The 12,821-nt window shown below is 51.0% G+C and overlaps 1 protein-coding gene across 1 annotated transcript in view; it reads left to right on the top strand.

The window, feature by feature from the left end:
- Positions 1 to 9,142, top strand: part of Ror2 (receptor tyrosine kinase like orphan receptor 2) — a 172,880-nt gene extending 163,738 nt beyond the window's left edge. The window contains exons 7-9 of the mRNA XM_005355185.2: positions 1,352 to 1,597; positions 5,138 to 5,340; positions 6,752 to 9,142. Of these exons, the coding sequence (XP_005355242.1) occupies positions 1,352 to 1,597; positions 5,138 to 5,340; positions 6,752 to 8,197 (1,895 nt within the window). The 3' untranslated portion in view covers positions 8,198 to 9,142. The remainder of the gene's footprint in view (positions 1 to 1,351; positions 1,598 to 5,137; positions 5,341 to 6,751) is intronic.
- Positions 9,143 to 12,821: the final 3,679 nt, after the last annotated feature.

The following is a 12,821-nucleotide window of genomic DNA, read 5'->3' as shown; positions in this document are numbered from 1 at the left end:
ACTGCCCCAGGCTCTTATCTGGGTCCTTCTTTTTGAACCTGGAATTTCCTAAGTGAGTGTGACTTGGTTCCTATTCCAAGCGATGTTGAGAGCGTTGGGGTGGCAGGGCCAGCCTCCTAGCCTGTTTAATGGTCTCCAGGCTCCTGCACCCCTTAGTCTCCTTAGCCCCAAGGATTTCTTGCTTTGGACAACTTAGAGCTTAGACAGCCCATGTATCCCTAGAGAAGGGAATGGGGGCTGACCAGCTTTCCTAGGCGCCTATCCTTGGACCGTCTGACTTCAGAGAAGGGGACTGTCCCATTCTTCTGAGATATGACCTGGTGGGGCCTTTCTTTGGGCCCACACAGGGCAGTGGCATGCTCCCCATCTCTCCTCCATGACAGCATACTCCGTGTTTCCGCGCCTTCTCCAGTCTGGGGAAGTTTAGTCAACCCCATGATCCCTGGCAGGAGGGACAGAGGCCAGTCAGGGTAGATCTAACATGGCTCTGCCAGCATCATAGCATTGAAGACTTCAGCGGTGCTTCCAAAACAGATGGGGGGACCCAGGCCTGCGACTTCCTTTCCTGTGGACCCCAGGAATATTTAATATCTGTAGTTCACGTGGGTGGTACAAAAGTGGCAATTCCTTGCCAGGGCAGTCAGGTCCTTGACCCAGCGTGGCATACATCCACACCTTGACATTGGGTTTACGCTGTGACCCAAGCAAGAGGCTGAAACTCACATACTCTCCGTGCCTATGACGGTGATAACATCACTAACCTCGCGAAGTTGGATGGAGCCTGAGTTAAGAATTAGACTTGTCTTAGGAGAGCATTTGTAGTAAATACATGTGAAGCTTAACTTGCACATCCCGGGTTCTAGCGTGTTCTCACATGTAGATGAGCCAGACTCTCAGTGGGCAGCAGAGGTGGCCAATGGGGTTGTAGGACCAGGCCTGGGACTTGGCCCAGTTGTTTATATGGGTCCATTTTGCTTCTAGAACAAGTGAGCATATTTTGCCCTGGACAGCTGGGTGTGGGTGCCTGGCGGGTCTCAGGGCTGGAGCAGCTGCAGTAGGTGTCCTTCCTGCATGTGTCCCTGTTTTACCTTCCATGTCACTGATGGGCTTGGGACTTGGTTTACTGCTTCTAGTGCTCCTTCTCCAGGTCATGTGTCAAACCCTAAGTCTTTTGGATTTCCTGAAAGGAGGCAGAGTAACTTTGTCGTTCCTTCCTGGAACCCCATCCTCCCCCCCTCCCCGCCCCCGCGAGAGCAGCAGGGCTCTGTCTGCAGGCTGCCCTGCTTACGGGATTGCCAGCCTGATTGCCAGCGTCCCTGGGTGCTCAGGCCCTTAACTCTGCTTCTCTCAGATCACCAGTGCTACAACGGCTCCGGCGCTGATTACAGGGGCATGGCCAGCACCACCAAGTCAGGCCACCAGTGTCAGCCTTGGGCTCTGCAGCACCCCCACAGTCATCACCTGTCCAGCACGGAATTCCCAGAGCTGGGAGGAGGCCACGCCTACTGCCGGAACCCCGGGGGCCAGATGGAAGGCCCGTGGTGCTTTACGCAGAATAAAAACGTACGCATGGAACTGTGTGCCGTACCCCCGTGTAGTATGTATTCTCTCTCTCTATTTTTTTTTAAAAAAAAATGTTGGCTGTTGAGTTTGCCTGTAGTAAGAGTTTGGGGTATTTATTGCCAGGGGACAGCGGGGACCCTACTGTTCCTTCTTACCATCACTATCATTTGTTTTAAAGAAAATTGAAATACCAGACCATCATAGGATGTTTTAGGATATGAAAAGTCTGAACACTGTGCTGGGCAGCTCTAATCTCACCATCCAGTGGTAACTGCTGTCTGCATTCTAGAACCTTCTTCCCTGTGTGTGTGTGTGGTCCTGGGATATTCAATTTGACACCTGGGTTCTCTCTTCAGTGTGACTGCCCAGGGTTTTCTAAGCTTGGCAGAAGTAATTCTCCGTTCCCCTTGTCCCATTTTCTGGGCTCCCACGCATACGACAGAGTAAGGAGACAGTAGATTTCAGGTCTCAGCATCCCCCAAGTTGTTTCTGTTATGCCATGAATGAGAGATGGACATGCATTTCCTGGTTTAAACATCAGTTGATGGAGCTGGAGAAATGGCTCAGAGATTAAGAGCACTGGCTGCTCTTCCAGAGAACCCTGGTTCAGTTCCCAGCACCCATATGGCAGCTCACAAGCGTCTGTAACTCCGGTTCCAGGGGAGCCAACACCTCACACAGACACACATGTAGGCAAAACAACAATGCACATAAAAAATAAAAAGGAACCATCGAAAAAAAATTTTCTTAAAAATCAATAGTCAACTAAGAGTGCCCCACCCGTCTGAGGAGCCTGGAGCCACTGCCTTTATCCATCACCAGTCTGGGGGGACTGAGCCACACCTCTTAAGCATGTGTTCACTTGAAGGAACGCTCCTTGAGAATAAAAATTCTAGTTCTGAGGGAACGCTATGGCTCCGTAAAACCTTTCCTCTGAAAAATGGGCTCACAAGGCCTGCCGGGGAAAATCCTGACTAGTAGGACTTGAGTATGCAGGGTCTCAGCCATCCGACTCTAGCTGTTGTCCTGGGCTGAGTTTTAGAAAGATGGAGGTCGGGCTTTTGATGATGGTTTCCTCAGATCTGTGGGAGTGTTCAGGTAGGAGACATTTTGATAAGCAGCTTTTATTTTGTAATTTAAAAATAAAGAAAAATATATAGGTTATTGAACCTGGAATCCTGGGTTACAGAAAGGTCTGCATTCTTGTGATAGAAACACAAGGGGCCTCTCGAAGAATTGCTAATGAGAGCCAGATACAGGTAGTGTGTCATGGGAGGCCCCAGGGTGGCCCGGATGGCTTTGCGGGGAATGGGATACAGGTAAAGGGGCCTGAATCTGTTCTGACAGAGCAAAACAGCTTACTGTGTTGCAGAGCCAGCAGGGAGTATAGACAATATGGTTCTATTTACAGTCATTTCCCGGCTCACCTTAGGAAAGCGCACTTTGGGTGTGCCAGAAGAGTTAAGTGTAAGTTACCTTGTACACTCCAGCTGGAGCCACACACACAGAAGTTTGAACACCAATCCATCAGCAGCAAGGCAGCCTTTGTGCCAAGTATCTCTATGAATAACGACCTCCCTTTTTTTCTTTTCCTTTCTTTTCTTTCTTTTTTCTTTCAAGACAGGGTTTCTCTGTAGCTTTGGAGCCTCTCCTGGAACTCACTCTGTAGACCAGGTTGGCCTCGAACTCAGAGATCCACCTACCTCTGTCTCTGAGTGCTGGGATTAAAGGTGTGCTCCACTACCACCCGGCTACCTTCCCATCTTTCTAATACTGCCCCCCCCCCCCTAGTGAGCATGTGTTGTGTTGGTAATTTTTAAACAAATATAAAACAAACAAGCCCATTGCTGTGTGGGCAGGATGCATGTTTCTTCTCTTGGGGATGAGGGAGTGGAAACTCCCCCACTGCCTTTAGTTTTGTTTCAGGGGTGAGGCGGTGGAAACTCCCCCACTGCCTTTAGTTTTGTTTCATGGCTCTGTGCATGCACTGTGATAAAATACTCTTAGCAAAAGCAATTTAGGGTAGAGTGGGTTTTTCCGGCTTCTAATCCCACGTCAGTCCATCATTGCAGTGAAGTCGGGCGGCAGGATCTGAAGCCACCAGGCACATCACAGGCAGCAGGAGCAGGGAGGGATCAGTGAGGACATGCCAGGGTTCAGCTCGCCCTCTCCATCATATTCAGTCCAGGATTCCCAGCCCAGGCAATGGTCTTTCCACACCAACTCTCTTAATCAAGAGAGCCCCTTCATCCGGATAGTCTCACAGGGGTTTCTAGAGGCTTGCAGCCCAGGTGTCTGGCTGGTGATACGAATCATCGCACCTATGCTAAGAATAAAAACAGAATTGGAGTCTGATTTCTCTCCCCTCCCCCCACTCTGGACTTGTGGAACATTCTGGGATCCTTTCTGGGGAAGTTGCTGCATACTTATGCATACACAGGGAGGGGTGTTGTCTGTGATTTTTGTCTTATTGAATGTCGGTTGTTTCAGAAGGCCAGGTGACAAGACTGAGTTTGGGGTACAGTGATTTTTGTTCCTCCCCAAGGTGGCACCAGAGACTGAGTGTTCTCTTTCAGACACCACAATCCCTAGAAAGGGTTTGTTTGCTTCCACACAGGAGCTCACTGCTTCCTGGCTAAAGAGCTCACAAGTCTGATGTCATTATTTACAGGCTCAAGGGGGTTCCCTAAGCTCTCTGGGGAGCCGGACTCATGCTCTTGTGTGTGTGGGGGGGGGGGCAGGCTCAGCCTTAATTTCTCAAATCACACCAGCTACTCTTGAAATTCAATGGCTTTAGTCAGAGTGATACAGGGGGTGGGAAGCCATCTGGGGACAGTCAACCCTCTGCCATGCCTTGCCCAGTGCTCATCAGTCCCCACCCAACCCTTCTTGCTATTGTCCTTCGGTCTGTCTCCCTGTGTGCCCCTCTGAACCTTCCTACAAGTCCTTCATATAGAAGACAAAACTCTTCCTTGGGGCAAAGTGAAAGGAAAAATCAGAAGGTCTTTCTTGTTTATTGGCCCAGATTGTCTGTCTAGAATTCTTTTTCCCTGTTGTGTATTGTAACAAGGACAAGGTCTCAGGACACCTCTTTGCTCTTTTTCCTTGTTCTCTTCTTTACAGCAACCACATCTGTAATTGTTAGGTTACAAGTGTCATCATTATACAGAACTGTTCAAATATATCCAGATGTTAAGTAGGGGAAAGGTTATCAAGGACAATGAACTGTGGAGCCCTGGGTAAAAATGAAAGAGAAAGCCAGGTGATGGAGGTGCATGCCCTTTTTAGCACTCGGGAGGCAGAGGTAGGCAGATCTCTGTGAGTTCGAAGCCAGCCTGGTCTACAAGCAAGAGCCAATTCTAGGATAGGCTCCAAAGGTACAGAGAAATCATGTCTCTAAAAACAAAAAAAAAGGAAAAAAAAGAAGAAAAAAAGAAGAAAGAAAGCAGAATATTGAAATAGCCAGTCATATTTGAATACTTTACTTAGTGGTGGGAGGGATGGGGTTGGGGAGCTTATAGCTGAAAAGGTGGTGTCTTTTGAAAACTGATGGCCTCCCCACTGTGGTCCCCAGGTCCCCGAGACAGCAGCAAGATGGGGATCCTGTACATCCTGGTGCCCAGCATTGCCATCCCCCTGGTCATCGCTTGCCTCTTCTTCCTCGTGTGCATGTGCCGCAACAAACAGAAGGCTTCGGCCTCCACTCCACAGCGCCGGCAGCTGATGGCCTCACCCAGCCAGGACATGGAGATGCCTCTCATCAACCAGCACAAACAGGTCCTCCGTCCAGTATCCTAGCGAAGCAGCTCTTGCCCAGCCAGGCTCGCTGCGACAGGGCCCAGCACAAGCATGGGGTGTCAGCTGACCGACATACACACCTTCAGTGTGGCCTGGTTCGAGCTCAGGGATAGGGGGTACCTGTAATGCTGGGCCCTGAATTTCCTCTGAGCTGAGGAGCCCTAGGTAAAAATGAAAGAGCAGCACCCAGGAACAGCCAACCATACCTGAATCCTTTACCTGGGGGTGGGTAGCTTAGAGTTAAAAGCGGTTGTACTTTCGGCAGCTGCCCCTCTGAACTAGATGGGAACGCGCAGGTTCATAGATTCAGCACCTCAGACTGTGGCCGTACTCCTCCACCTGCCCCAGGACCTCCCAGCCCAGAGAGCTACCCCAGTTTTGCCCTCAGGGTGACGCTGAAAAGGAGAATTCAGACTGCTCCTCCATTTGAGGATTACCACAGCATTTTTGAGAGTGGGGATCCTTTTCTCTTGCTTTGTTTTCCAGGGAAAATTGCCAGCCCTTTAATCAGGAGGGATGGCACCCCTGAATGACTGGCCCCACTCTGAGTGCTGTAGATGCCAGGGAAGGGAGACGCTGAAATATGGCAGCTGATGGCCTCACCAGGCCTCATGTGTGCCTACTTAACTCATGACTGACTTTGAGAGCAGTGTTCTCACTCAGGTGACTTTGAAGGGATTCTTGAGGTGCCGGGGACAGAGCTGGCTCATTGAGCCCTTCAGTCACGAATTCCTGGACTCTTGCCGTGGTTTGGGGTTGACATTTGAGGAAGAGACGGGCCTTTAACTGGAGTATGGCTGCTCAAGGCCTTGAGTCTGCAGGTAGCTCACCCAGGAGAAGGCAGGGCGGAGAGAGAGGCAGGGTCCATGTCCCTGGGTATGCCACTTCTACCCAAAGAATATCATCTAGTGCATAGGAAAGCCTGAGACTGCCATGGAGGTGGGCTTCGTGCCAGGCCCTGAACTGAACAAATCCCCATAGGCTCAAAGCTAATGGCAGGGTTCCATGAGCCTACGGGAGAAACAGCATCTTTCTGTGATGTGGGCGTGCTGGGAGAGGTGTGACAGACACCTCTTTAGGGTCCCTGGGTGACTCTGGAAAAGTGGGCTCCAGGCTCAGCTTTGAGTGTGAACTGATGTATACTTATATGTGCACAAGGTGTTGGTGGGGGCACAGAGGCTTGATCACAATTGGAGAGACCTAACTTGTAGCTGGGTTAAGACCCGGGAGGGTTTCAGATGGAGGTGTCCTCATAGCATCAAAGCTGTACTTAGGGTGTTAAAGGGCTGTGGGGCAGACAGGACCAGCAAGGCCTTTTCAACAATGGTGATCCCAGCCGCTCTGCTGTGGTATTACATTGACAGTTATGTTTGACTTTTCTTCTTGGCAGGCCAAACTCAAGGAGATCAGTTTGTCCACAGTGAGGTTCATGGAGGAGCTCGGGGAGGACCGGTTTGGGAAGGTCTACAAAGGCCACCTGTTTGGACCCGCCCCAGGAGAGCCAACCCAAGCCGTGGCCATCAAGACATTGAAAGACAAGGCAGAGGGGCCCCTGCGGGAGGAGTTCCGACAGGAGGCCATGCTACGGGCACGGCTGCAGCACCCCAACATCGTCTGCCTGCTAGGTGTGGTGACCAAGGACCAACCCTTGAGCATGATCTTCAGTTACTGCTCACACGGTGACCTCCACGAGTTCCTGGTCATGCGCTCACCACACTCCGACGTGGGCAGCACCGACGATGACCGCACAGTGAAGTCGGCGCTGGAGCCCCCCGACTTCGTGCATGTGGTGGCACAGATTGCAGCGGGGATGGAGTTTCTGTCCAGCCACCATGTGGTCCACAAAGACCTGGCCACCCGCAACGTGCTGGTGTATGACAAACTGAACGTGAGGATCTCAGACTTGGGCCTCTTCCGTGAGGTGTACTCTGCTGATTACTACAAACTCATGGGCAATTCGCTGCTGCCCATCCGCTGGATGTCACCGGAGGCCATCATGTACGGCAAGTTCTCCGTTGACTCTGATATCTGGTCCTATGGTGTGGTTCTCTGGGAGGTCTTCAGCTATGGCCTGCAGCCCTACTGCGGGTACTCCAACCAGGACGTGGTGGATATGATCCGCAGCCGGCAGGTACTGCCCTGCCCGGATGACTGTCCCGCCTGGGTCTATGCCCTCATGATTGAATGCTGGAATGAGTTCCCCAGCCGGAGGCCCCGATTTAAGGACATCCACAGCCGGCTCCGGGCCTGGGGCAACCTATCCAACTACAATAGCTCAGCACAGACTTCGGGAGCCAGCAACACCACACAGACCAGCTCCCTGAGTACCAGCCCTGTCAGCAATGTGAGTAATGCCCGCTACATGGCACCCAAGCAGAAGGCCCAGCCCTTCCCACAGCCTCAGTTCATTCCCATGAAGGGTCAGATCAGACCCTTGGTACCCCCAGCACAGCTGTATATCCCAGTCAATGGCTACCAGCCAGTACCAGCCTACGGGGCCTACCTGCCCAACTTCTACCCAGTCCAAATCCCCATGCAGATGGCCCCACAGCAGGTGCCCCCCCAGATGGTCCCCAAGCCGAGCTCACACCACAGTGGCAGCGGCTCCACCAGCACAGGCTATGTCACCACAGCGCCATCCAACACATCTGTGGCGGACAGGGCAGCCCTGCTCGCAGAGGGCACTGAGGATGCTCAGAACATCCCCGAAGATGCGGTCCAGGGTCCTGTGCAGGAAGCAGCAGAGGAGGAGGAGGGCTCTGTCCCAGAGACTGAGCTCCTGGGAGACAGCGACACTCTCCAGGTGAACGAGGCCCATGTCCAGCTTGAAGCCTGAGGAGGATTCAGGGCCTGGAGCACCAGGATAAAAGTCCCTGATGTGGCCACATGGGGACCTCAGAATGGCTCTGAGAAGTTACAAACAGCGGCCCATCACCAGAGCCCAGGACTGACAGGCTGGTTTGAGCCTGCCCACCTGAGACTGTGAGAAATCCTACACTCTCTCCTGCACTCTGTGCCCTTAAAATTGCCACTGTGGCCCCAGCGTGGCTGGAGGGCATTTCAGACAGCAGTCTAACATGGCCAGGGGCCCATGTTCAGAAACAGGACAGGGAGACCCCCACCGTCTGCTTTATCCTGATGGTGGTGAGGTAAGGATGTTGTGCAAAGAGAAATGGGCTACGCCTTCACACCCTGTTCTTGGGGCTGAGGATCCAGAAACCTGGGGAAACAGGGCTGCAGAGGGCAATAGAGAGGCACCTTGGGCCTAATATACCCAGAAAGCCTCCTGCTGGCTGAGGGTGGAGGGAACATTTTCCTCTCTCCTGCCCTGCACACTGCCGTTCATCTTCTTTTTAACAGCCCAAGTCCAGCAGAAGCAGGATGCTGCCACCTGCTGGGGTCCAGGGATAAAGGAGCTTCTGAAAACAGTTGGGAGTGCCTTGTATTCAAGAAAAAATGTGCCTTTACAGAAACCGACACGATTTTGTATTTTTGTGAAGGGTTTTAATTATACTGCGTATGTATTTTGCCTACTTTTATGGAATTTAAGGGAAAATGTTTCCTGGGTTTAGAATGTTCAAAGGGAAGCAACATTGTACAGAAAACAGTATTGTTATTATTTTTTTTAAAGAACCATGTGCAGACCTTAAATGTAATTTATATGGTTTCCTGTGTGCAGTTTTCACGGAAGTGTTTTGATCCTAAATAATGGCTTAGTAATTTAACTGTGCGTATTATCTCTGGGATGTCATCACGTTAGGGTGGTGTCTGGCTTCATTCTGCTGCCCGTGAGTGAGGTCCTTTCACTTCAGAGTTCCTGTTCCCATGGGCCATGGGCCACCTGTCTGGCCCATGGTGTCAGTTTCTTTCGTAGGCTCATGCCTGCTGTACCCAATAAATGGATGTTTGTTTGGCACTTCCGCAGGCTGGAAGGACATTGGGTTGAAGCAGGCACCTGCCGGATGACGGAGCGCTTGGGTAGGGTTTAGGCTGAGCCTTTCCGTGGGTTTGCAGTTTTGCGAGGACCAGCGACTCCATGAGAATGAAGCAAGAGTATGGAAAAATGACAGAGATGAATTCTCGTTGCGTTTTTCCTCCTTCATGGGAGACGGGCATGGGGAGGCAGAAGAGGCAAGGGTGCCCTTGCGGGGATAGTCAAGTCCTTACCCTACCCCCACACCTCCCCCCCACACACACACAAGTCCTGTTTCCCCCTCACTCTGCTCTCCCAGTACAACCCTGCTCAAGTCCATCAGACACCGTGAGCTGTAATGTGCCCCCATGTCAGCCTGGATGCTTCCCTGGGGGAAAGAAAGAATGGATGAGGAGCCAGCTCCAGGGCCCCTCTCAGCCAGTGTGGCCAGGCCGTCTGGAATGGGTATCGAAGGGTCTGAAGCTGCCCTCCGGAGGATAGTGACATCTCCTGAAAGAGGAACTTAGCTTCGTCTCTAACTTGTACACCTGGTGGTTTAACTGTTCTGTGGACACCCAAGGGTGAAAATGGGAAATGGCTTTTTTGCGCTTCTTGGTAAGCAGGGAAGCCACTTCAGCCGACCGTAACTGGCCACCAGGTACTAACGGTTTCCACTGCTGGCGCCTTGGGGACATGGAAGCAGAAGTTCTGTGGAAACGTTGGGAGGTATTTCTGTCACAGCGAGGGAGGTGTGATTGGGGATTTCACGAAGGTTAAATATAAAATGTTCATTTCCCCCCCTCGTTCTAATCATAAACTCAGGGTGAAACTTGAGGAAGGCAACCAACCTTTGAAAGTTCCTGTGGCTGAGCAAGAGGGGGTTTAGTTGGAATGTTCTAGAACCAGGAACTATAGCGATAGGTTGCTCAGTTCAGGAGATGCCACTGGTGGGTAACTGTTCTGCCTGTGTTTGCACAAGAGTGATGCTCTCGCAGCTACAGAACAACACCTGCACAGAACTGAATTCCAGGTGAGCCTTACAGAACCATGTGCACTTTTTACACACCTTACCTTTCTGAATGAACCGCCATTATTGAAGCAGTCTGTCCAAGCACTGGATACATTTTTCTTTACTGGTTTAAGGTGTGTGACTACGGTACACGACAATGTCACCTACCTGCAGCCATCTTGTTCTCTATGAGACCCTGCTTCTGCCTCACTTTGAAAATAGCTCACCAAACACTGCAGTGTTGGTAGCCACCTGGGGACAGTTTGTAGGCTTACCTGTGCCTCAGACAGACCTTATGAAAAGTATCAGTCCCTTGTGGCTGTGTATAAGAACTCACATTTAATATTTAAAGTCTTTCTGAAGCCAGCAAGGAGATTAAGGAAAAAGGATGATCTGAATGAAGCCCTGGCATTCGGGACTAGCCTGGGCAAAGTAAAGAGGCCAGCATCTCAACAAACCCAAAGTTCAGGTGAGTTTTTAAGTGGGTGTGTGGGAGGTCGGGGTGCCATCAAGGCCAGTGACCTCCGTTGGTGTGCCTGTACTTCCAACCTGGCTCTGTGTGCTTTCTGAGGGCCACCTCCACCCCCAGCCACTCCCTCCCCTCATCATTCCCCACGGCACCTGAGACTTGAGTGTCTGAAGTTAGAGGATCAGTCCTCTGTGGGGCACTGAAAGCGAAAGAGCAATGCTTACCTCGGGAGAAAAGTCTGCATTTAGCATTTTCTGACGCTGCCTATAAACAACCCAAACCAAATGTTGACACCAGACATCAACATTCAGGCCAGGAGAGTCTGAATGACCCTGCACTGTCCCTTGGTCACTGAGTCACAGATGTGTTTCCAGTATCCAGAGATGTGACAGGGCACTGAGTTTCTCAGACCTCCCTCCACACCTTTTCATAAAACTCTTGTGTGGGGTCTTCCCAGAGTTTCTGTAGGCACAAGTAAGTAAATCGTTAGTATATTCATGTTTATTTCTTTTCTGTGGTAATGTTTCCCATAAATTCTTTTCTGCGTTTTTCTTCACTGAGCAGTGAGTCTCCCCCATGGCCAAGGGTCTGGGGTTGAAGTGACTCTTGGTTGGCTCGACCCATTGCCTACTTGGATGGCTTCCCTCTGTGGCTGTCATAAACAGTATTGCTATGAAGAGCCTGTGCCTACCTCCTGCAGACGTCTGAGGCTGTGGGGACAGTCCTGGGATTGCCCTCACTTGTGAAAAGTGGGCGCTGTTTGTGGGCCCGGCAATTCAGTATTGTGTGAGTACCCAGAGTATTTAATCCTCCCTACTTGGGATGGGACTCAGCCTGCAGACAGACGTGCCCCGACCAGAAGTATGAGGGTGTGAATGTACCTGGAGATGCCTGTACTCTCGGCCTGAGTATATGTCATGGTATAGGAAGTCAGGCCAAATAAGCAGGCTGCCTTTGTTCTGTTACTCTTCCCATGGGCTGAGTTTTGGTGAGAAGTTTAATCCCACCAAAAAAAAAAAAAAAGAAAAACGTTGTTAAACAAGTTTAAAATCAGCCTTTGGCCATTGCAAGGCTCTAGCAACATCTGGGAGAATCCAGAGAGGATCAGGGAAAACATGATCATTTCTTTGAAACCTCAGAAGACAACAATAAGTTGCTCACTTGGGTGGTTTCCCTCTGTAACTGTCCTAATCTGTGTTGCTATGGAGAACCTGTGCCTGCCTCACCTCACCTCAACCCCAGCCCCTAAGGGGTTCAGAGCTCCTGGCCATGGGCAAGATTCACTGCTCAGTGTGCCAGCGCGGGGGGCAAGAAAAGAATTTATGGGTGAAATTACCAAAGAAAAGAAATTTAAGAGTATATCAACCGTTTAGTCATCCCTTCCCCTGGATGGCCCAAGCCTGTATTTCCTGTGTCTGTTCAGTTGAAGTATGTCAGGATCAACGGGGCACCTTCTTGTATGATGCTCTACGGGTCTAGATGGAAGGACAGCATCTGGAAAGGAAATGACACCCACATTGATAGAATCCAGAACAGGGAGAGCGATCCACTTCCCCCCACAGGCTCTGGCTGCCCATGTATCCCCCCGCCCCATGTGTGTCTTCTCCTGATAGAGAGAATCCAGAACAGGGAGAGCGATCCACTTCCCCCACAGGCTCTGGCTGTCCAGGTATCCCCCCCACCCCACCCCATGTGTGTCTTCTCCATATGGCATAGTCTTAGCTTCTCCCCATCGCTTGCAGGTTATGTTCACCACTGTCCACTGCTAGCAGCAGCTCCTCCATTCTTGTCACTTCACCTCTGCGGGCCATGAACAAACTTCAGTGTTTAATGTAGGTTTTCCTTCCTAGGCTTGGTTGGTACGTGTCTTGAGAGCTGTTCTATGTGCTTTATTACTGTGCCAGAAGGCTATATAACTTAATCCTCCTGCCTCGGCTTCTCAAGTGCTGGGATTGCATTGGGGACGACCATGCCTGCCTCTGTTGTTTTAAAAACTGTTCTCTCCTTAGCATCGTGGGGTCTTCACTATGAACCACACCAGAACTGCCTCTTTGGAAGAAAGCCAGCCT

This window comes from Microtus ochrogaster, chromosome 16, assembly GCF_000317375.1.
Source record: "Microtus ochrogaster isolate Prairie Vole_2 chromosome 16, MicOch1.0, whole genome shotgun sequence".
Lineage (NCBI taxonomy): Eukaryota > Metazoa > Chordata > Mammalia > Rodentia > Cricetidae > Microtus > Microtus ochrogaster.
This window is presented reverse-complemented; position numbering and strand designations above follow the sequence as displayed.